General features: G+C 37.1%; 1 protein-coding gene across 2 annotated transcripts in view; it reads right to left on the bottom strand.

The window, feature by feature from the left end:
* tm2d1 (TM2 domain containing 1) overlaps positions 1-26,227 on the bottom strand; it is a 61,303-nt gene that overhangs the window by 30,326 nt on the left and 4,750 nt on the right. For both annotated transcript variants that reach the window (XR_009514753.1, XM_059984290.1), the window contains exons 3-5: positions 23,883-23,991; positions 20,234-20,325; positions 4,068-4,141 (exon numbers count right to left, since the gene is read on the bottom strand). Coding sequence is in view for 1 of the 2 variants with exons in the window: in XM_059984290.1 (XP_059840273.1) it covers positions 4,068-4,141; positions 20,234-20,325; positions 23,883-23,991 (275 nt within the window). In the remaining variant the exon portion in view is untranslated. The remainder of the gene's footprint in view (positions 1-4,067; positions 4,142-20,233; positions 20,326-23,882; positions 23,992-26,227) is intronic.

The raw sequence follows: 26,227 nt of genomic DNA, 5'->3' as shown, positions 1-26,227 counted from the left end.
GAATGACCTGAAAAAAAGTTGACTCTCAACATGGACAAGACCAAAGAGATGACTGCGAACTTTGGGAAGGTTCAGACTGACAACTCCATGTTGCACCATTATATATATTTATCAGCAGCACTGCATATGAAGAGCCTTTAACATTGTCAGTGATCCTTCTCATCCGCCCAACCATCTCTTTGAGCCCCTACCATCAGGCAGAAGGTTTTGTAGCATATGTAAAATAAACAAATATTAAAAACATAAAATACAAAAAGGAAACTGGGAGAAGTTTCATTCAATATGTTTCTCTTTCAGCTACTGAATTACCTGCTGTGCATTTCCAGTACTATTCACTTTTAAATATCTCATTTATGTGAGCTCGTTTTATTAATATAAATAATGTTTAATTGAAATTCTCCAAAGCTGTTCATATATTCGCTGGACAGCATCTGTTGTGGCAATGCACCAAAACCATTTTCTACACATTGTTTTCAATATAGAACAGCAATTAACTTAAGCAACCCAATTTTGTCCAAGTTATTACAAATCACAATCTTAGAAAAATATCATGAAGCTTTCTTTAAACTTTCCATCACTTAAAAGGTTGCAAGACTCAAGTAGTAAACAGAGAAAGCTTGATGCATAAATTGGCTGACAACTAGACCAAAAAAATTAATCTTTTTCATCTAATAAAGTGTGTGGTATAGAAGAACCATACACAACAATAATTCTCTCAATTCAGGATCTTGTGTCTCTTCCCTGATGATAATGTTATTGTAACTAAAGATGTCACAGAAACAAAAGTTGTGAAAATTTCCTCTTTGATTCCATGTTTCATTATTTTAAAATTCATCTTGGGACTCCCTGATTGGCAAATTAGTTACATAGTTATTGTACAATTGTATTGTTTGGAATAATGCTGTTCTTTTAGAGAAAATTAAAAATTCCAGCTACACAAATTTGTGCACTTCATAAAGTACGTCTATTCTGATGAATGTTTTGGTTTGTGGGCATTTGCTTTCTCCAACAATAATTTTATCGACAGGTTTCTTCCTCTCTGCCAGATTTCTGAACAGTCTATGAAGCCATGCACGCTGCCTTACTAACTTTGCTCTCTTTTTGCACTGTTATTGCATACTAATTTACATAATGAAATATTGGGTCAGGTAGTCAGAAGTTTGACTAAAGAGCTCCTCAAAGGTGAAAGGAAAGAGGCATTGTGATACGAATTGGAGTTTCCGTTTTCAAAAGAAAGAGAAAACAAGAAACTAACAATCTCTCTTCGATGAGAGTTTAGTGAAACCCTCTCTCGCTGCTCCCCATATATAATTTCTTCGGCCCTTCAGTCCTGACAAAGGGTCTGAGCCCGAAATGTTGACAGTGCTTCTCCTTATAGATGCTGCCTGGCCTGTTGCGCTCCACCAGCATTTTGTGTGTGTTGCTTGAATTTCCAGCATCTGCAGATTTCCTCGTGTTTGCAAACTAACAATCTGATACAATAACAAAACATCTCAAAAAGAATAAGAGGATTAATCACAGTCAATATGGAACTAGGAAAGGAAAACCATATTTGACTATCCAGGTGGAGGGTATGACTAATTGAGTAGATATGGGGAACGACTGGATGTGGTATATTTGCTTTCCTTTAGAAAGGTAAGCATATAGTCCCTATTGGATCACAGTTGCAGGCAATAAACTGATATGGGCTAAGAATAGGTCATTGGATAGAAAGCGAGTGAAAAAATCCAAATCATTTTACAGTTCGCGGGCGATGAATAATGGAGTACCACCAGCATCAGTGCTTGGGGTTCAAGCTATTCACAATCTACATCAGCAATTTGACAAGTCTGCTGATGATCCTAACTTAGGAGTGACTCTGAGGATTCAAAGAGGCTTGATGAGTGTCTACCAAGCTTATGGGAGATGAAATGGAATAGCTGGAAACTGCCACTGAGATGGCAACCATGAACTTAATGCAAGGCCGAGCAGACTTGAAGAACGGAATGGACTACTCCTATTTCTTATGTTCATATAAAAGCCTTGAAGATAACTGCGTCCTCTTATTTTTAAATCTATCATCACTCCCTTTCATAATTTACTTCCCTGTGTATTTGCTTCTAATTTACAGCCTGCAAAAAATATGGGCTGCATTTCACTTTTCTCATTCCCTCAATATTAATTTGCATCTTTAAAGAGAATCCAGTAAAATCAAACTAGTCACTAAACAAGAAAATGAAAGGTTGTCCATTTAATAGAAGGATGAAGTAAACTATTTTTCTCACTGAAGGTCATTAGCTTCCTTCCTCAAAGGTCAGAGGCAGACAGGTTCTTGAAAGGGGATGAAAATATACTTTGGGTGCTTGGGAAATATGAAATTGAGGCTACAGTCTAATCAACAATGAGGTTTTTAACTGGCTGAGCAGCTTACTCACACTCCTAACATGGATGTTCATGAAATTAAAGTTGTACAGGTGAACAGTGAGTAGGCAATTCTGAAAAAAAAACTATTTTCCAAATGTGGTTTTAAACATTCAAATTGTGCCAGTACATCTTTGCTGATCTGCTCTGGGAGTTGGGATGAACATGGATGTTCCAATTGAGTTTTGATTACTATACTTCAGAGCACCTTGAGGAATGTTGGCAGAAGATATTAAGTCTTAAAACCACTCAATTGCTTCAGAACATCCCTTAATCTTAAGTGATGAAATATTAATTGAAATACAAAGACCACATATGTGTTAATAGGTCTTTATGCTCAAATAGTATTTTAATATGCTTATAAGGTTATCAAAAAAGACCAACAACTGCTGTCAAATCCTGAAAAGAAAGGGCAGTAAGGTGCACTAAACCCTTAAATTAAATTAAGCCACACATTTATCTATTGGTTATTGAAAAGTCAGGAGAATAAGAATAAGAAGATGGGTTAATAAAACAATTACCTATAAGAACAGGTGGTACAGTCCTTTATTCTCCCAAAAGGTCAAGTACCGTTCACCTTTTACTTCCAACTAATGGTAATCTTGTCTGCCATTGGTGTCAGAGAGAAAAGTACTTAGCTAAAGTGAGCATCAGCTGAATGGAATGGAATATGTTCCTCTGGCTTAAAGGTAGGATTTCTTGTGTTCAATTTATGGAGATAAATGACTAAACTCATATTAGTTTGATGTGCAATGAATCCCTTCCTTCACTCAGTGAAATGAAAAACAATTTGTCAGATTCTTTTTACTTCACACCATAACAACCTAATCAGTTCTTATATTTCAGCCTAATAGAATTTACTCATGAATAATATTTTTGCACCATATTTGAATGTACATTCCAGTATCTCAATGGTACATACCATTGAGAAGCACCTCACAACTCCTCTGCTGATATTAAAATGAAACGTCATTCCTTGTTCAACTCGAGATATTGCAGAATAATATACGCAAATGAAGATCAAGATTATTGTCATCACTTGCTGAAAACTTGGGTGAAAACTCTTACACGTTTTTGGAGAAGCATGATGGAAAACTTACTTTTGAATTTATTTGTACTATCAATTCTACACCTCTGCTTCTCACCTTTTACAATTTTTTGACTTACAATTATATTTTACTATTTTTGAAGCTGAAGTACTATACAAAGTTAAGGACCAAATAAATGGCAAATGAGTTATATCTGAACTGTACAGTGCAAATGTTTTCTGAACTGTAATCGCACATCTAAACCCTATACATTAGAAAATTTTCAGGTACACTTAATGAAACGAAAGATGATCAGACTTGTGTCACAATTATTAGCTTTAAATTTAAATGTCTTATTATTACAAAACTAAGCACAAGAATAACAATCCCAAAAAGCTTTGTTTAAATATACAATATGTATGATATACATTTTATCATATATGACTACAATTTAGGCTGAAGTTGAACAGAGTTGACAATGTTTCCACAACTGCTTCAGTATGTTATTTAATTCAAGAATAATGTAAATGCCTATGTTTAGCTATATCATAATGACATGCTCTGCATAAACAGAATGTATACAACTCAAAAATTACAAATACATTGGCAGGTCTTTTAAACTGATGGACACCAACTCACCTGAACAGAGATAAGAACAAAGTCAATGAGGCTGCCAATTCCACAAAATCCAACTGTACAAAATTTCAACAAACCTGGAAAGAAAACAAAATGACTTAGTGAAGTCTTGTGCATAATTCTGCATTTACTTCATAGATGAGGGGGTACCTCATTGGTTGAGCATTTAAGCAAAATTTTCACCACCATCTTTATTATAAAAAGATACAAATAATCTTCTATTATGTACACAATTGAGTACATTGTGATATTTTCTGAACCACAATTAAGCAGTAGCAAACCACAACAAATTACAGCAAGTAAGTTTAAGTGAATTAAATAAAGGTAACAGCATTAACTTGTATGTAATCCAGTAGTCTATATGATAATATGTGAAACAGAATTCAACAGTAAAAATCTGTGTAAAAAAGCAAACAGTAGCAAAATAAGGTTCCTAAGGTTGTCATAGCCAGGGTGGTAGCAGGGATAAGCTCCCACTACCTATAAAGTGCTCCAAATGGCTGAAACAAAGTCAATGAGGCTGCCAATTCCACAACTCCAAACAGCCTCTGACAACCAAGTCCAATTCTTGGCCTTCATGTCTGGCTTAGCTTCTAGGCCTGGCAGAACTGTTTCCCCTCATGAGAGAATGGGCACAGGCGGACACTAGTGCCTCTAAGCCTGTTGCTTTGGGCAGGTGGGGCTCATCAGCCTTGGGCGCAGCCCGCCAAGGAAAAGGAGAACTCTGATTCTAAACCTCTGCTGCTTTGTGGCCATACCCACCCATGGGAGTAAACCCTGAGGAAGAAATCCGGAACCAGGGTCCCCAAGGCAGTTTGATGTTGTTTACAGCTTCACTCTGGCAACCTCTGCAACAACATTAGTGCCAAGCTGTACTGACGCTTGCCCTTCCGTGGGACTACATCAATGACGTGGAGAAGGAAAACCCACTGCAAGGGCAACAGCCAGTTCTTCAAATCCTCTGCCCAGGCTTGCACCCTAGAAAGGACACAGTCCACCAGAGGCACAAACCCATAATCCCTTGGGATCGATGGCTGTCTACTACTAGCAAAATAAGCAAATGAATACTGCTAAATTGTTATCACAATTCAAACAGTTTCAATGTCATTAGAAATGGCCTACATTTGGCTAACTACCACTGCTGACAGTTCCTGCTGATAGTGTGCAAGAACACTGCAAAAGACGAGAAATATTTTGCACTTGGCTAGATTAATCACTTCCACTGTCAATCATTCAATGTGATAAATTTAAACAAACTGCTGATGCAAGTCTAACCTATCATACATGGAATCATGATTCAGGAAAAAGATGCTAATCTTGGAGATGGTAAGAAAATGCAAGTCAGCATATTCTCAGATTGCAGGGGGAGACCGCATATGAAGCTTTGAAAATCAGACTGGGAAGAATTGTGAAGAAACAGAAAATAACTGAAATTAAAAAAAAGAACGAACATATTCACAGTCTGGAAAGGTTTCATTTCATCCAACATTTCTTTGACATACTACTCAACAAGTACCAATTGACTGTCAATTATTGAGTAGAAATATTAAATACATTACTAACGTCCCACAAAATGATGTATTTAAGTTGATTTAGTGGTAAGCAACAAAACTGTTGGCAATTAATGGATACTGAAGGGCCATGATATAGTGGAAGCGGAGAGTTAGAAAAGTCTTGGATTCAACAGCACCACCTCAGAATAAAGGGATGTCCTCTTAAAACTGAAATAAGGAGTTTCTTAAGCAAGGAGTGGTTATCTGTAGAATTTGTTGCCTCAGAATGATCTGGAGGCCAAGTCAATGGCTGTATTTAAAGCGGATACTGACAGGTTCTTTATTGGTAATGGGAGAAAGGGTTACAGGATGAAGGTGGGACAATGAGTCATGATTGAACGGCAGTACAGACTTAATGGGCCAAATGCCCTAATTCTGCTCCTATATCATATGATCCTACATACATATTTTGTGCTCTCCAGGTTTAAAGGCAGAGCTAGGTTTTCACTGAACTGTGCCACTATGGGCAAGGGAAGATAGGATTCAATTCAGAATAGGTGCATGCAGTACCATAATTAGACAGAGAACAATACATTTTAAGATGGACCCCAGAGTTGAACTGAAATTGTTTCCATTTTTCAGAATAGCCAAATAACTGCAAAACTTACTGCATAAGCACATTTATAATGCTAGTTACAGCATTCTGTACATCCTGTACCTAATAAAGTGGCCACTGGGTGTATGTCCATGGTCTTCTGCTGCAGTAGCCCAGCCACTTCAAGGTTTGACATGCTATGCATTCAGAAAAGCTCTTCTGCGGATCACTGCTGTAACTAGTGGTTATTTGAGTTACTGCCACCTTCCTGTCAGCTTGAACCAGGCTGGCCATTCTCCTCTGACCTCTCTCATTAATAGGGTCTTCTCACCCACAGAACTGCCGCTCACTTGATGTTTTTTCTAGTTTTCTGTAAACTTTAGAGTTTGTGTGCATGAAAATCCCAGGAAATCAGCAGATTCTGGGATACGCAAACCACCCTGTCTGGTACCATCAATCATGCCACTATCAGTCACTTAGATCACATTTCTTCTGCATTCTGATATTTGGTCTGAACAACATCTGAACTTCTTGACCGTGTATGCATGCTTTTATGCATTGGGTTGCTACCATATGATTAGCTGATTAGATATTTGCATTAGCGAGCAGGTGTACCTAATAAAGTGGCCACTGAGTGTATATACGATAAATTCACCGTTACTTGACAGAGCATTACACTGGGCTGCAAAGACAAATATATTAAACATCATTGTGCATGTAACCACAGTTTCAGAGGCCAATGGTTTACTTTTTGTTTCCTTAGAGGTTTTTAATTTTAAAAGGAATTCAATACATCTCTAGCTTTATCATCATTTCAAAGTAGTCACAATTCCTTTTGACATAGAGATCAAAACTCTAGCTGCAAATGATCTGGATTAAGACTAAACACTTCCAGCCCTTCTGTCAAGAAGGTAAAAGTGATGTGCATCTTGTCACATTGGTGTAGTTTCATTTTCAAATCCAAGTGATAAGAATCTAATTTCTGAATCACAGGATATGCCGTATACGCTTTCTTGCACTGTAAGCATATTGTTTTGATTGCAGGCTCTGACCACTTTTGGCATCCACAGCAGCCTTTACTGACATACCCACATCACCATTCAGCCAAACTGTCACTACTTCTTTTGATTCCATATGCAGTACATAGCAACAATCACTGCCCTTCTGCCCTGAATGCTGGTACATGCGAACACGATTTATGTCATTTGTTTTTGCTTTGTCTGTCTAATCTAGGCTGTTAATGTATCTTATTTTAACGCTTGGTGAACCCTCATAACAGTGGTATAATTATGTCCACGCTCTTGGCTGTCCAGTTATAGAAACATCATATACTACACAATCTGTTTTCATTTTCATGGTTCTCAGTAGTTTGTTTGCATTGGCACATAACAATACAACCAAGAACAGGCCCTTCCATTTCTATTTATTTCTGCATCAGTCCCAGAAAAAAATGTTTCTATTCTAATTGCCTTGGCTTTGCATGACTGTATTTATTTATTGGCTGAGTCTGTACCTGCATGCTTAGTGCTGTAGTCACATAGTATAACGCTTCAGTGTTGGGCAGTCTTCCAATGTAATTCCTTATCTATGTTTACTCAGTGCAAACATGACTGAATGTGGCATACAGCTGGCTTGGTTATCCATCTCCAGTTCTGGGTAGAATCATTTACGTTCTAGTAATCTCAGTATACTTTCCTAAACTAGTCATTATCTAGGATCAAACTGGATAGTGAAGGTAAGTACGGATGTCTTCCCTGCAGACTACCTCCTCAGACTTGATTTAAAACATACAGATCTAATATCCACAAGGATTAAATAGATAAAGCATCTCTTTAACCACTTTCTCCAGTTCTCGTTCCGCATTTCAACATTTCAAAATATTAACCCACAATGTTCTCTTTGTCAAGACTTTTCTCTTCATAGGAAAGTCAGAAGCCGCCATCACTGCACCTAAAATTCAAATCTTATGTTTCATTATCAGCTCCATTCCCTTCAGAAGTACGTTCCATGTGAATTAATGGCAAACTACTTAAATTAAAGCTAATATTTGAATATCCTATTTAAAAGGATTGACCACGTTACTCAAGATATTACTCACTCTATCGCTACATCTGAAATCTTGATTCATGTGTCTGCCATTGGCCCTGATCAGCGATGTTTTCAATAGACCCCAAGCTGTGAAGATGTCCCTTAAAGCACAGGCTGTGCAAGATCTGCCACATTCATCATCTCTGATTCTCTGAATTAGTCATCACTTCTTTCCTCCTTATGAGACACAATTCACACATCCCATCCTACCAGCCAAACACTGAAACTCTCATTTTTCCAATTCCTCTTTCTGATAATCCAGACGAAACAACTTCAGTCGCATGAAATCTGAATAAAAGCAATACTGACCACAACACACACAAAATGCTGGTGGAACACAGCAGGCTAGGCAGCATCTAAAGGGAGAAGCGATGTCGACGAGGGTCTCGGCCCGAAACGTCGACAGCGCTTCTCCCTATAGATGCTGCCTGGCCTGCTGTGTTCTCCCAGCATTTTGTGTGTGTTGTTGTTTGAATTTCCAGCATCTGCAGCTTTCCTCTTGTTTGCTCTTTAAAAATACTGACCAGCTCCTTTTTTTAAATATAGTTTCTAACCCTATCTTTCATGGTCATTCTCTTAAGTTTTCACAGCCCTCATTGGTGAATATCATCGTCTCAAACTAACTGCGTTGGAGAGAAAATGAGGAGAAATTTCTTAACTGACTGGGTTAGATCTGTGGAATTTTCAAATATTGACTACTTGGAACCTTTTATTCTGTGTAACTAATAGGTTCAATCTTGGGAAAGTACATTGATGATGAGTAACGATGTCATAAAAAAGGTGTGTGTACACGTGAATGTGTGCGCACTCATGCAAAACTCTTAGGCAATACATATATAGCTAGCAGCTAGGGTGTCTTAGACCTTTGCCAAGTATTGTATTTATCAAAACAGAGCACAGAGCAAGTTTGTAAATCTGGTCAAACGTAAAGATGTTGGGAATGGCAAGGGTAGAGTGCCAGAGTCTTGGGACAGGTGGTAGAAAAGTGCCAGGGTGGGAGTTGGCTCAGGTGCGGACACATTCAGCACTGAGGTACCAGACAAGTTAATATGATTCCAAACTGTTGGTTTATTGATCATTACAGAATGTTTCTCTGGTGCTTCCTGAACCCTCCCCTCTCCCTTTCCCAGCCATACTTCATAATTCACGTATGACATATATGAGTGATGATAAGTCTGATTCTGATAAAGGTCTCTATTGTGGACTCAGAGTGGGAAGGGAGGCAAGGAGTGGAGGGAGCAGGAAGCACCAGAAATACATTCTGTAATGATCAATAAACCAATTCTTTGGAATCAAATGAACTTGCCTTGTGTTTCAGGACTAGGTCTATCTGCTCCCATGCCATCACCTGCCCTGGTAGTCCTTCTCTGTCACCTGTCCCAAACTTCTCCTGCTGTGAAAATCTTCGCCAAATTAACAGTCTTTGCTCCCACCAGATTTTAAAACTTGCTCTCCACTTCACGTTGACAAATAATGTAGTGTACAGAAGCCTTAGGGACCTGAGCTACAGATATGTGCCAAAGACTTCTGCACTGTACTATATGAATATATGTAGGATGCGCGGGCGTACATGCGTAGTTTAAAAATTAAAGGTTAAGTTTAAACTAAATAAGTGTTCTAGATTGATTCTAAAACATTATATTACCAAAACACAATTCCTGCACTTCTGAATAAAAGCCTTGAAGGGAAAAAAGTCAATTGACCATTAGCCCTCGTGATTGTTTACACTTAAGTTCTAGACTTAATTAATTTATGCACTAAAATAACATTACTTGTCCACTGCTCCTGGAATGCTGCCAAACATACAGATTTGTCTTCTTGGTATTTAAAAATTATGACCTCACATTTACTTACATTGCATACCATCTGTCACTGTTTTAGCCACTTTTTTAAAAATCTGCCTTTCACCCTCTATAGCTCCCCACAAACATCCACACGTATCTATTAAATTAACCTCGCATGCAAACATGACATTCATAAAAATGTTACTTGTAGGCCTCATTGCACAGAAGACCAGTATTTACCACCTACCACTATTAGCCCGGGCTCTGGGTTAGCTGCTCTTTTTACTAACCTCTATGCCCACTCAGAGAAAGTACACAAGCAGTGTTTTTGTAGATAAAGGGCTTCAGAAAAGAGATGTATTGATGAAAGAAAGCAATCCACTTCCAAATCAAGACTGTTTTCCAGGAGGAATTAACATGATAGGGTTTCTGGGTTTATGAGACGCTGAGCTGCAATGCAAACATTGTAATCAAAGTCAGTCAACAGTAGAGGCAAAAGAGAATGGTGAAGGGACTGCCAGTCAACCTGTCTATATGTTGATTACCATCAAGTTCACTGAATCTGCACTCATTCAGGCAAATGGAAGGTATTCCATTTCACACCTGGTTTAAGTATTACAGGCGGGGGAATGGTTTCTAACACGTCAAACATCCAACTTTTCATCCAAGTCGTACAGCACAGAAACGGACCCCTAAACCTATTTGTTTTTGTAGCTACAGTATTTCTGTTGTTCAATTTCAATTTCCAGGCAAAAGCAATCTCCAATACATTGAATATTGTGAACTCAGTCATGAAATGCCAGGGGTGGCAGCTAACTCTCTCCTCCAGTCAGTCAATACTTCAGGAGTTGTGACTATTGTTTACTATTCAACAGCTTATGCTTGCTTGTCACCAGATCAACATATAATCATGGGCTGATTTATTAGCTGAGATGCTGCAAATTAAGTTGAGCTTTACGTAAAGAGCATCCCAATACCAACTTCACAATTAAGGAGAAGTCACTGTTGAAAATGAAGATGGCCAGCTTAATATACTGCCCTGGAAAACAACAACATTCTAGAACTGAGAAAAATAAGCTCCCAATAATCTTAATTATCTTCCTTTATGCTAAGTTCTTTTCTGGCCTGTAGAGAGTTTTCCACTGAGGTTCCTTGATGTTATCCTCAGATAAGTGCATCCTTGCCAATGTGTGCAATCAATCCATCCCACTCTGGATTTCAGGTCATCAGCTATGCGACTCTCTTATATTGCCAAAACGCTTGTTAGATGGCACCAAAGAAGAAACACTATTTTGCCTTCTCTATCACCTACCTCCTAACCAATTACCAGTTTTTGTTTTTTTTTAAATATTTATTTACTTATTAAATTTTTAACCCTTATCTAAAGAAAGAAAAAAAAGAGAAAGATTGCCTGGATATCGGAGGATCCCCACATGCCCCATGGAGTTCAAAATAATTTTAATATTTATTTTTACTTTCCCCAATTACTTTATAATTTTATCTTCAAAGGACCTATGTATTTAATCCTATCTTTTGTAGGTATGGGTATATCATATTCATTTCTTAGATTGTATGTAATTTTTTCAAGTGGAATACAACTATGTATTTCATTATTCCAACGATCCATAGTTAAATATAAATCAGATTTCCAAGTAACTGCGATAACTTTTTTGGCTACTGCCAATGCAATTTTTATAAATTTTTTCTGATACTTATTCAATTTAAGTTTCGGTATTGTCCGTTCAATGTCTCCTAATAAAAATAATACTGGACAATGTGGGAGTTGTACTCCAGTAATTTGTTCCAATAAAAGTCTTTGATTTATCCAAAATGGTTGAATTTTAAAACAAGACCAAGTAGAATGTAAAAAATTACCAATTTCTTGATTACATCGAAAACACTGGTCAGACATATTTGAATTTAATCTATTTATTTTCTGTGATGTTATATATAATTGATGTAAAAAGTTATATTGTATTAACCTAAGTCGAACATTTATTGTATTTCTCATATTATCAGAACATAATCTTGACCAGTTTTTTCCATCAATTTTAACATTCAAATCAAATTCCCATTTTTGTCTTGATTTATGAATTCCTGATTTAATTGTCTGTTTTTGAATCAAATTATACATACAAGATGTAATTTTTAAAATTTTTCCTTTTCGAATTAATATTTCTATTTCACTAGATTTTGGCATCAACATTGTTTGACCCAGCTTTTCTCGTAAATAAGCCTTTAATTGAAAATAACAGAAGAGTGTTATTTGATGTTTTATGTTTTTTTTTTGATTGATCAAAGGACATCAATATACCTCCTTCAAAACAATCACCTTTATATTTAATCCCCTTTTGGAACCAATTATATAAAAGTTTATTATCCATTGTAAAAGGAATAAGCCTATTTTGAATTAAAGTTATTTTTGCTAATAAAGATTTCTTTATCTCATCGCCCATATTTACTTTATTCCATAAATCAATCAAGTGTCTTAATATAGGAGATTTTTTTTTCCTGTATCCATTTGGATTCCCATTTATATATAAAATCTTCTGGTATATTTTCTCCTATCTTATCTAATTCTATTCTCAACCATGCCGGTTTTTCTTCATCAAAAAAAGATGCAATAAATCTAAGTTGATTTGTTAATAAATCAATAAACCTTTTTTAACAGCAATCATAACTGTATTGCCAAAAAAAGGTAGAGATCCTTTAAAATCAACATCATATAGGCCTATTTCTTTGTTGAATACAGATTATAAAATAATAGCAAAAATTTTATCTAATAGAATATCTAAATATTTACCAAAATTAATACATATGGATCAAACAGATTTTATTAAAAACAGACAATCAATGGATAATACAACCCGGTTACTTAGTATAATTCATTTGGCACAAAAAAGAGAGGAAATGAGTATGGCAGTTGCTTTGGATGCAGAAAAAGCATTTGATAGATTGGAATGGGATTTTTTATTTAAGGTATTGGAAAAATATGAGTTAGGAAAATCTTTTATACAATGGATTAAATAGATTCCGAAAATGTTAGAAATGAAAGAAGGAAGCCAAGTAATTAAAATTGAAAGACCAAGACCTCAACAAGATCAAAATCCAAGATCAATTTTGATAAAATGTTTAAGGTACCAAGATAAAGAAATGATCTTGAAGGCAGCTATTCAAGGTGCTAAAAAGAGAAATAGGCTATTGATAATAGGAGGGAAAAGAGTTTTTTTTAATCCAGACATAAGCTAAGATCTTCTGAAGAGGTGGAAGGAATTTAATCCAGTGAAAAAATCTTTATGGGAAAAGGGCTATAAATTTTTATTGAGCCATCCAGCAAAATTGATAATTTTCCTGGAAAACAAAGAAAGATTTTTCATTGACTACCGGAAAGCAGAGGAATTTGTACAAGAATTATCTGATGTCCACGAAGAACTAAAGAATTATAGAAATGAAATGGAATAATGATGAAGACTGAAACAAGGTTGGGCTTGATGGACATTTATATAAAAAAGTAGTTGAGGAGTATTAATTGGGAGTAGAGACATTAATTATTTTTTTTTCTTCACTAATATATTTTCTTTTTTTTTGCGGGGGAGCTGGAAGAGCTCCTGATCGAGTTTCACGTGTACAATCATGGGGTTTGCGATGACCCGTAAAATGGGGGGGGGGGGTAATGTTGTGTTCTTTTTATTCGCAACATTAGTGGGGGGGTACTTTGTTTTTTTTTTGTTATATATTAGTTATCTTTCTTCTATTTTCTTCTTTTTTGCCTGGATGGTTGGAGAGAAACTCATAGCAAAATGTTGAATTTTAAAGAGTTCCCAAGGTATTATGAATGATTAATTTACTTAATTTTTTAAGTTTTAATGTTAATGGAATTAATGGACCTGTGAAAAGAAAAAGAGTTTTAACATATATTAAGAAAATGAAAGGAGATATAGCTTTTTTACAAGAAGCATATTTAACAGAAACAGAACATAAGAAATTAAAGAGAGATTGGGTTGGAAATGTCATTGCAGCTTCATTTAATTCAAAATCGAGAGGAGTTGCAATTTTGGTTAATCTTTACCAATTAAAATACAAAATGTAATAATTGATTCTGGGGGAGATAAGTGATTATACATTGTCAAATTTTTTCAGAATTATGGACTTCTAGGAACATTTATGCACCAAATGAAAATGATGCAAAATTCATACAAGAAGTTTTTTTTTAACTTGGCTGATACACATGATAAAATATTAATAGGTAGAGATTTTAATTTTTGTTTAGATCCAGTTTTGGATAGGTCAACTAAAATTGCTACAAAATCAAAAGTAATAAAACTAACTTTATCATTAATGAAAGATTTAAACCTGATTGATATATGGAGGAAAATTAATCCAAGAGAAAGAGATAATTCATTTTATTCAAATAGACATAAAACTTACTCAAGGATTGATTTTTTTTTAATTATCAAAAAATATTCAAGATAGAGTGAAAAGTGTGGAATATAAAGCAAGAATACTGTCAGATCATTCCCCCTTGATAATGACAATGATAATGATGGATAAGGAGAAATCAATTTATAGATGGAGATTTAATTCAATTTTATTAAAACATCAAGATTTTTGTGATTTTATGAAAAAACAGATACAATTTTTTTTGGATACAAATTCACATTTAGTTGAGGATAAAATTGAATTATGGGAAGCGATGAAAGCATATTTAAGGGGTCAGATTATAAGTTATACATCTAAAATTAAGAAGGAATACATGGCAGAAATAGATCAATTGGAAAAAGATATCATAAAGTTAGAAAAAGAATCTCAAAGATATATGACAGAAGAAAAATGAAGACAACTTGTTAATAAAAAAAAACAATATAATACACTCCAGACATATCGTACAGAAAAAGTAATTATGAGAACTAAACAGAAATATTATGAATTAGGTGAAAGATCACATAAAATTCTTGCTTGGCAGTTGAAAACAGAACAGGCTTCTAAAACAATAAATGTAAATAAGGTTACTTATAAACCTTTAGAAATTAATGAAACTTTTAAAAAATTTTATACTGAACTATATCAATCAGAATCACAAAATAAGATTGCTGAGAGATAAATTTTTATCACAAATAACCCTTCCAAAATTAAATTTGGAAGAACAGAAAGGATTAGATAGGCCCTTTACATTAAAAGAGGTTGAAGAAGCTTTAGGATCACTTCAGAGTAATAAATCCCCAGGAGAAGATGGTTTTCCTCCTGAATTTTATAAAAAATTTAAAGATTTATTAATTCCTCCTTTTATGGAATTAATATACCAAGTGGAAAGAATGCATAAGCTCACACAATCTTCTTTAACAGCGATCATAACTGTATTGCCAATTACCAGTTTTTGATATCGTTTTCTACAAAGCATCAGTTCAATTGAAGCCTTGGAGTGCAGTGAGAACGGTATCACTAAACTGCCTGAACAGCCAATCACTTTGAGGAATTCTCAGATAGCAAATCAGGAAATAGAAATTTTTAATAATTTTATTAAAATGTTAGTCGAAGTACTGGAACATCCAAGGCTTATGGTTGTTGAATTTTTTTAAAACAGCAGTTTTTAATGCTCTGTTTTAAATTGATTACCATTTTATATCATCTGAGAGAATTATAATTTAATCATATAAAATTAGTTTCTTGGGGCAGAAAGATTTCTAAGCAGTGATTATAGATTTGCATATCATTAAAAACTCATTTGCAGCAAATAAAGTATAAATTATGTCATTAGAATCATTAAAGTTTGCCAAATCTAATATCAAATATTACTTACAGTAAGTTACTTTCAAAAAGTTTATTTTAAAAATTTGTGCTTTAAAGTGTTAGATTATGCAAAAAGGACGATGTGATTTAATATTTTCTTTTCACCTGTTACCTTGGATTTACAGAAAGCTTTTGACAAGGTGTCACACACAAGGTTGCTAAACAAGATAGGAGCCATGGTGTTATAGGAAAGATATAAAGTAGATATAAGACAGCTTACTGACAGAAGGCAAAGAGGCAATAAAGGGGACCTTCAGTAGAAATTTGCAAAGCACGTTGGCTGACATACCAAATCTCCTCAAATTCCTAATGAATTATAGCCACTGTTGTGCCTTTGTAATTCCATCAATATGTTGGATCCAGAATAGATCTTCAGAGATGCTGACAGCCACAAACTTGAGACTGCTCACCTTTTCACTGCCGATCCCTCAATGAGGAGTGGAGTGTGCATTCCTGACTTCCCCGTTCTGAAGTCCACAATCAACTCCTTGGTCTTACTGACGTTGACTGCAAGGTTGTTGTTGCAACACCACTCAACCAGCTGCCCGATCTCACTTCTGCATGCCTCGTCAACATCTGAAATTCTGCTAATTGCGTCATCAGTAAATTTATAGATGGCGTTTGAGTTGTGCCTAACCACACAGTCATGAGTGTAGAGAGAGTACAGCAGTGGGCTAAGCATGTATCCTTGAGGTGCACCAGTGTTACCCAGTTGCAGAGAGAGTACAGAGCCTCAGGTTTTGGACCTTGTTGGTTAGTACTGAGGGCATGACTGTGTTGAGTGCTGAGTTGTAATCAATAAACAGCAGCTTGATGCCATACTGCTATTGCTGAGGTGATCCAAGGCCAAGTGGAGAGAGAGATTGCATCTGCTGTAGACATAACGTGGCAGTAGGCAAATTACAGTGGGTCCAGGAACTTGCTCAGGTAGGAATTGATTCTAGCCTAGACCAATCTCTCAAAGCACTTCATCACAGTAGGTGCAAGTGGAACTGGGCAACAGTTATCGAGGCAGCTTATCTAGGGCACTGGTATGATTGTCACTCTTTTGAAGCAGGTGGAACCTCCAACTGTAGCAGAGATAGATTGAAGATGTTTTTGAACTCTTCTGCCAGTTCATTGGCACAGCTTTTCAATGTCCTACCAGGTACACCATCAGGACCTGACACCTTGCGAGGGTTCACCCCCTTGAAAGATGTTCCGACGTAGGTCTCTGAGACAGAGATCACAGCATCATCAGATGCTGCAGGAATTGCACAGGTGTAGTTTTATTCTCCCTTTCAAAGTGTGCATGAAAGGCAGTGAGATCATCTGTGAGTGAAACATCACAGCGATTCATGATGTTAGCTTTCACCTTGTTGAAAATAATGGTTTGCAGAGACTGCCAGAGCTGATGTGCATCCAAGTACTGTATCTAACTTCAAGCAGGATTGTTTTGCTGCCCTTAAAATAGTCGTTGGTACATCAACCCTGGACTTCCTTTATAGTTCTGGATGATTGATCTTGAATGCTCTTCGAGAGCATACTGGACATACCCAAACCAAAAACCATGTATGAACCAGGAGATTTGTAGTCTACTGGGGGATCTAGCCCAGTATGTTCAGTAGCCCTATGTCCAGTATGTTCTCGAAGGCACACTCATCCACACAGGTCTTAATGACGTTGGTGACAACTGTGACTTATTCCTTCAAATTTGGACACGAATCCCTGAATAATGTCCATTTCACCAATTCAAAGCAGTCCTGTAAGCACTCCTCTACCTTCTTGATCCACGCCTCTGGTGCTGTGGTCTTTAGATACTGCCAGCATGTTGGGAGAAGTACACCAACTCAAACTAATTGGACTTTTCAAACTATATGTAGGGTATGGCATGGTAAGCGTTCTTGGTGGTGGTATAACAGTGATCAAGTGTATTGGCTCCTCTGGTTTCAAAGGTGAGGTGTTGGTGGTAGTTGTTCAGAGACTTCAAACCAGCCTGACTGAAACACCCACAATGTTAGGGAAGGTATCAGGGTGTGCTGTTTCGTGCTTGCTGATTATGGTGCTCAGCTCCTCCACAGACTGTCTGACATTGGCCTAAGGGGGAATGTACACCGCTAGCAGGATGGTGGCAGAAAAGACCCTCAGCAGATAAAATGGACGACATTTAACCATTAGATGTTTGAGGTCGTCTGAGCAGGACTGAGACAGAAAACCGCCATGTCTGTGCACATTCTGAGTTAACCATAAAACATACCCTATCTCCTCTAAAAGACTGAGTAGCAGATATAGCACAGTGCAGCGAAGTGTACAGTCATGCACTTTGGTAGAAGTAATAAAGACAAAATATTTTCTAAATTGGAAGCAAATACAGAAATCACAGATGTAAAGGGACTTGGGAACCGTAGTGCAGGATTCTCTAAAGATTAACTTGCAGATTCAGTCAGTAGTAAGGAAGGCAAATGAAATATCAGCATTCATTTTGAGAGGACTAGAATATAAAGGCAAGGATGGAATGCTGAAACTTGGGTCAGACCACATTTGGGGCATTGTGAGCAATTCTGGGTCCCATAACTGAGAAGGAATATGCTGATAAAGGAGAGGGTCCTTGGAGATATATGAGAATAATGCCAGCAATAAGAAGGGTTAATCTATGAGTACTTGATGGCTCTGAGCCTGTACTCATTAGAACTTAGATGAATGACCAGAGATAACACTACCATCTGCGCAAATGCACAGTGAAGTATGTTTGCACAATGGAAATGAAAGGAGCGTCTGTTCTCCAATACAAGTTCTTACATACAGGACTTGCAAAAATCTTAAATAACTATATATATATATATATATATATATATATATATATATATATATATATAAAACACACACACACACACACCTACACACACCCACCTAGGGAACCTATGACTTATGCACAATACTGCAGTAATTTAATGTATTGCACTGTACTGTGTCACACACAAAACAATTTTATGACATATGTGAGTAATGCTAAACCTGATTCTGATATGGGTCTCTATTGTGGACTGAGAGTGGGAAGGGGACAAAGGGGGCAGGCAGATGGGAATCATGGTTGGGAAAAGGAGCCGGAGGCACCAGAGCAATATTCTGGCATCCTCAATAAACCAATTGCTCAGAATCAAATGAACTTGCCTAGTGTCTCAGGACTGCACCCATCCCACCCCTGGACCTCCTTCTCTGCCACCTGCACCACACCCTTCCTGGGGCACTACACTCTCGCCATTCCTGACATCCTTTACTCCCACCAAATTTACAAACTTGCTCTCTGCTCCATAATGACAAATACAATACTGTGCAAAAGTCTAAGGCACCTCAGCCATACATACGTGTCACAGACTTTTGCACAGTACTATAGAAAATAAGGAATTGCTGCACAATCCAAGTTGTACCCATATCCAAACTAGACTGAAGCAAGATACAAATCAATTACCAAAAAGAACTGAATGATCTAGGGTTCTATTAATTAAGATTTTAACATGGAAATGATATTAAATGATAATTACACTAAATCAACCAAACTCAAGATAGACAAAGGAGATTTATGCATTTGCAGGTACTGGGAAGCCTACTGTATGCAAGACTATTTACAAGGTGTGCTTGAACAGACTTTTAATACAAATTGAATACTTTAAAGTATTATTTATGATAATGGTAATGAAAAACATTGTACTTTAGGGCCTCAGATTGCAATAATTTATCATTTAATAAAAACAAGTATTTCTTCCAAGCATAATCTGTTTTGACAAAGGATGTTGCCTGGATTGGGGAGCATGCCTATGAGAAGAGGTTGAGTGAACTCTGCCTTTTCTCCTTGGAGTGACAGAGGAAGAGAGGTGACCTGACAGAGGTGTATAAGATGATGAAGGCACTGTTTGTGTGGATAGTCAGAGGCTTTTTCCCCAGGGCTGAAATGGTTGCCACAAGAGGACACAAGTTTAAGGTGCTGGGGAGTAAGTACAGAGGAGATGTCAGCGGTAAGCTTTTTTTTAAAAAACGCAGACAGTGGTGAGTGCGTGGAATGGGCTACTGGCAACGGTGGTGGAGGTGGATACTATAGGGTCTTTTAAGAGACTTTTAGATAGGTACATGGAGCTTAGTAAAATTGAGGGCTATAGGTAAGCCCAGTAATTTCTAAGGTAGGGACATATTCGGCACAACTTTGTGGGTCAAAGGGCCTGTATTGTGCTATAGGTTTTCTACATTTTTAAACAATCATATCCAGAAATGTCATTACAAAAGTGCAAATATAATGAAAAAAAGTAGTGCAATTGAATTGATTGCTTGGTTTGTGTAAACACATTGTCATTTAAATAGATAAGTTTAAATGTTCATAGCAGTAACAGCAATTTCATGTATTAAAACCCAGCACCAATTTATACTATTCAAAATATGGATGATCCTTACCCAAAGCAGGATACCCCAAGTAGAATCTGTCTGCTCCCAGCCATCCAAGAAATAAGGAAAGAGCCACTGCCACCTTATAAGAATAACCAGTCCTTAAAGAAAAATAACAAAATAGAAATTACTGGACTTGACTGACAACCTTATATCAAGTAATAAAATCTAGAAATGGTCCTCCCTATGGCAGCATCTATGGGGAAATAGATACAGAAAAAGTACACTATTTTCCCCAATAGATGCTGCCTGGCCTGCTGAGTTCCTCCAGCATTTTGTGTGCCTTGCTCAGATTTCCAGCATCTGCAGATATCTCTTGTTTACAGTTTTCCATATGTCCTAATTTTTAATATAAATAGGCCTTCAGTTTAAAAAAAAGGTGACAATACATCACAGTGCATTAGAACACCAGGATACAGTGCTATAACTTACAAGAGAAAATATGCAGATACTGGAAATCCAAGCAACACACACACAAAATGCTGGAGGAACTCAGCAGGCCAGGCAGCATCTATGGAACAAGAGGACAATCGATGTTTTGCTCGGCCTGAAATGTCGATGGTACTCTTTTCCATAGATGCTGCCTAGCCTGCTAAGTTCCTCCAGTGTTTTGTGAGTGGTACTATAACTTGATCAGGATGTGGATTGCATTCAGATTTCCAAATACTAGATTCCTAATTTCAACCACCATACCATTACCACTTATCATGGATCCAAGTGTGCATTAAGGGACTTTAACCATAAAACTCTTTTATAACACATCAGATTGAGCAGTATTTTAACATCTTTTCCATTCTTGTTATAGGAATTTAGGTTGAGGTTCAGTGTTGAAGAGTCAATGCTCAGGGAAAATCAAAGTCTGTAAGGAGACATTTGAAGACAATAGCAACTATTGAAATTAGTAATGGTTAAATAGATGGTATCATTAAAAACAACACATGGTTGATTTAGCAAAATTAGAAGCCTGAGTGCTTGTCTAATGCTTGTTTGCTAGAGCTCTAAGTATGTTAACCAATCTTAATAGAAGTTAAAATGTTAACAGACCAAAGTTGAGGCCTTATTTAAATGTCTCTTAGATCTGCTTTTACCAGCTCATAACTCATTTCAGACTTCACCATTTTAGTAATTAAAAGAGACCATTCAATTTGAAGCAAGTTAGCTTCAATTTTCTCATGTACATCCAGCGTATCTAAACATGGTACAGTTATTTTTGTTATTCCATACATCTTTTCACTGTTCTATTATCAATAAATCAGAGTTTCTAAGTTTCAGGATACTTTAATTAGCCCTAGCCAAGATGCTAGGAGGAATCCTCCATACATTTTTCCAGTTGTATTCCATAGAGCGAAATAAATTCAGTCAAACATCATCCATCTCCTAATCAGTAAAGCACAACAACATAATACTGATCACATGTTTTGGAAGTATCGATCAGTGGCAAAAGGTATGATTTGTTATCAAGCTGACCATCTTCTAAGGTGGCTTTAAGCAAACTCCTAAAATATAGCAAGTGATGTATTCTACCTGAGACTTCAAGGTATCTTTGAGTCAGCAAACTTTTTAAAACTGATATTATTTTATCCATCAAATACAATTCCACACTTAGCTATTCTGTCCAAAATTCCAGTATTGATGGCTTTCTAAATGATAACATAGTAATTCTCATCAGTTACTGTCTTCCTCACAATTTAAGTTTAAGCAGTTATTCCAGATTAACCTTTCTCACATCAATGATGTATTCAACAGTATAGCGGTGAATTACTGACTTGTACCATGGAGACCCAAGTTGAAAGTCCAAGAATGAGTATGAATCTTATCCAGGTTGCTGGAAAATTTAAATTAAGTTAGTTAAATAAACCTGGAATTACAAATCTGTAATGAGAACATGAAACAGTGGGACCATATAAAAACCCAGATGGTTAACTAATTTTCTTTGGAGAAGGAAAACCACGTTTACTCATTCTGGCACACATGCAACAGCATATCTTAAGTATTCACTATGATTGAATCTTAAGTATTCTCCAAAATAGGCTTGTCACCAAAGGAATTTAAATTTGGTTTTGCCAACAATTCCCATATTTCACATACAAATTAAAAACATATTATATATATTCATCTACAAAGGCAACTAACAAATTGTTTCAATTACGCAGATTGAGGAAGACACTATTCTGCTTTGAAAGGATAAACTTGCTAAAAGTGGACCTCTGGGCAAGCTACTGCTTGTGCCAGACAAGAACCAGGACAAAATACTAAGGGCCACTGATTCCAAGATAATAATTTTAAAAAATTCATATTTTTGAGAAACACTCACAAAAAATGCTGGTGAAACGCAGCAGGCCAGGCAGCATGTATAAGGAGAAGCGCTGTAAACATTTCGGGCCAACACCCTTCGTCTCGGCCCAAAATGTCGCCAGTGCTTCTCCCTATAGATGCTGCCTGGCCTGCCGCATTCCACCAGCATTTTTTGTGTGTGTTGCTTGAATTTCCAGCATCTACAGATTTCCTCTTGTTTGCATATTTTTGTCCTTCTTTGCATGCTTTATGCCTTGAGGTAAGGTGGGGAACATATTAAAATGATGCAGAGACATCATAGATTTTAACAAGATGGATGGACCAATAGGTGTAACCTGATTTCATACTTCCTGATTGCCAAGATTCACCAATTCTCCAACTTAATCAAATGCTGAAACACTGACACCAGTGGTCAACATCTGCACTCTCTTCACACAGGCTTCAGCATTTGAGTGCTTCCTTTTTCTTCTAGAATTTCACAATATATACGAAATGTGATTTTAGCCATGGAGTTCTAAATGACTTTGGATGTAATGTATTTGACTGCAGTCTTTACCACAAACTATAGATATACAAATGAAACAGTGTTCTGTTCCTAAATATTGGTATTCAAATGTACACTTGTAGCGTGTATCCCCATTTATCACTCTCTAGCCTGTCTCCACCTCCAATCTCCCTTCCTGCCAGCTTGTTCCATGTGCTTTTTCTTTATCTGCTTTGACTTGTCACACTCCCTCCATCTTCTAACTCTGCCACCTCCTCCCTCTCAACTAGTACTACCCATCAACTTTCGCCCCCCTCCCCAGTCCAGCTATCAGATAATGGTGTGTATGATCCCTCGCTCACTCTTCTTCATACCATTTATCTTCACCCTCTTCTCTAAGTCCTGATGCAGGTTTTTGAACTGACAGTCAACAACTCCTACTCCCCAACTCCCTATTGGTGCTGAATGATCTGCTGAATTCCTTCAGTAGTTTATTTTGTGCTCCATGTTCCAGCATCTGTGGTCTCATCTCTTTCTTGTTCAAAAACTGAATGATCATTCTGAAACTGATCCCTAGTAGAACCTAACTACTTGTCAAGTTTCTCAGCGTTTAAAAATAATTCATTGAACGACAGCACAGTAGCAAGCCATTTAGCCTACAAATTCATTTTTCTCTCATACAAATCAAAATAAATATTGCAAACTTGAACATTCCTCCATAATTATCTGACAAAACTATTTTACAATATAGCTGTAGAATTACTAGGTTGTACATCAACACAAAGCTTTTGATGCTTTAAAACCAATGTTTTAATATGTAGTGAAGAAATATCTTATTTTAACTGCATGACACAATAAAAAAAAATCTGAAATACTTACACATTACGACATGGAATAGGCTTATAGAAACCTATTTCCTTTCCACTGAAAGTGCTCACAATGCCACTACGATTGCTGCAGGTGATGTTAGGTGCTGGAGTACAAGGAACTAACAATATAATAAAAATATGTTAATTAGGGATAATTTTACTTTACATCATTAACAGAATTTAAGACCTGTAATTTTTGCTCAGTTTTCACCATTAATGCTTATCAAAAATATGTGAAAATTGACTTATTTAATACAGCTGCTCCCCAGATTATAAATGCCTGAACTTGTGTCTCAAATGCTCATTCATAAATACAAGTTCAGATGAATACCACCTGCTGCACCATCTTCTGCCTGGTGGGAATACAGTCTTTCTACATGCCTTCTCTTCCCAACACCAGGTTCAAGAAACACTAGATACTGGAATGGTTCTGGAAGACTGGAAAATCACAAATGTCCCTCCACTCTTCAAGAAGGAAGAGAGGCAGACGAAAGGAAACTGTAGGCTTCTGCGGTTGGGAAAATGCTGGAGTTGATTATTAAGGGTGAGGACTCAGGGCACTTGTTGACACAGGATAAAATAGGGTGTAGTCAGCATGGTTTCCTCAATGGAAAATCTTGCCTGACAAATCTATTGGAATTGTTTTAAGAAATAACAAGCAGAATAGACAAAGGAGGATAGGTTGACATTGTGGTACATGGATTTTCACTAGATATTTGACAAGGTGCCACATGAGGCTATTTAACAAGCTATGAGCCCATGGTATCACAGGAAAGATTCTAACATGGATAAAGAACTGGCTCATTGGCAGGAGGAAAAGAGTGGGAATAAAGGGAGCCTTTTCAGGCTGGTTGCCAGTGACTAGTGGTATTCCAACAGGGGTCTCTATTGGGACCGATTCTTTTTACCTTATATGTCAAAGATTTGGATGACGGAATTGACGACTTTGTTGAAAGGTTTGCAGACGATATGAAGATAGGAGGCATAGGTAGCTTTGAGGAAGTAGAGAGGCTACAGAAGGATTTAGACAGATTAGGAAAATTAGGCAAAGAAATGGCAGATGGAATACAGTGTCAGGAAGTGTATGGTCATTCACTTTGGTAGAGGAAATGGGAAGGGTTGACTATATTCTAAATGGAGAGAAAATATTAAAAAAAGACTGAGGTGCAAAGGGACTTGGGAGTTCTTGTGCAGGATTCTCTAAAGGTTATTTTGCAGGTTGACTCAGTGGCAATTAAGGCAAATGCAATGTTAGCATTCATTTCAAGAGGTCTATAATATAAGAACAAGGATGTTAAGTTGAGACATTATCACGTATCGGTGAGGCCTCATTTGGTTTTTGTGAGCAGTTTTGCCCCCTTAGAAAGGATATGCTAAAACTGGAGAGGGTTCAAAGGAGATTCACAAAAATAAATCATATTAAGAGTGAATGATGGCTCTGGTCTTGTATTCACTAGAATTCAGAAGAATGAGGGGTGACCTCATCGAGACCTACTGAATGGTGAAAGATCTTGATAGAGTGGATGTGGAGAGGATGTTTCATCTGGTGGGATAGTCTAAGACCAGAAGACGCAGGTCAGAATAGAGGGTGTCCTTTTAAAACGGAGATGAGGAGGAATTTCTTCAGCCAGAGAGTCATGTACCTATGGAATTCTTTGCCACAGTCAGCTGTGAAGACCAAGTCTTTAAGTATATTTAAAAGAGGTTGACAGATACTTGATTGGCCAGGGCATGAAGGGATATGGAGAGAAGGCAGTAGACTGGTGTTGAGAGGAAAATTGGATCAGCCATGATGTAATGGCGGAGCAGGCTTGATTGGCCAAATGGCCTAATTCTGTCTTATATCTTATGGTGTTTTGCTGAGCAGACTCACGCACTGAGTCAGTGAGGCTGGCTGTGAAATTTACACTCTTGGGAGTCTACAAACATTTCAACAACCGGGACTTATGCTTCATGTTTCATGGTAGTATAGCAAATTTTAACATCCTATGTACAGTACATAAAAGAAATATGGATACAAGCTTGGTCAAAGATAAAATTTCAGAAGGGCTCTTCGGAGAGAAGATAGCAGTGGAAAGAAGGGAGCTATTGGTGAGAGAATTTCCAAAGCACAAGCTTTAGCAGGATGGGACAACTGTCAATGGTACAGTGATGAAATCCGCATCAGCAGCAATAGTGAGGCGGAGGAGGTGGCATCAACACATAAACTCAGGAGGGAGCTGCAGCAGGCGGATGGTTGGCAATGGTGTTGAGGAGAGGAAAGGAGGACCCACCTGTGAGAGTTTAGCCCCTCATGGAAAAAAAGCAACAGAGTGCAGGTGACACTACATTTTAGCAAGTGTCACACAGCAGGTT

This window comes from Hypanus sabinus, chromosome 11, assembly GCF_030144855.1.
Source record: "Hypanus sabinus isolate sHypSab1 chromosome 11, sHypSab1.hap1, whole genome shotgun sequence".
NCBI classification, from domain to species: Eukaryota; Metazoa; Chordata; class Chondrichthyes; order Myliobatiformes; family Dasyatidae; genus Hypanus; species Hypanus sabinus.
The sequence above is the reverse complement of the archived record's forward strand: the minus strand, read 5'-3'. Positions and strand labels throughout refer to the sequence as shown.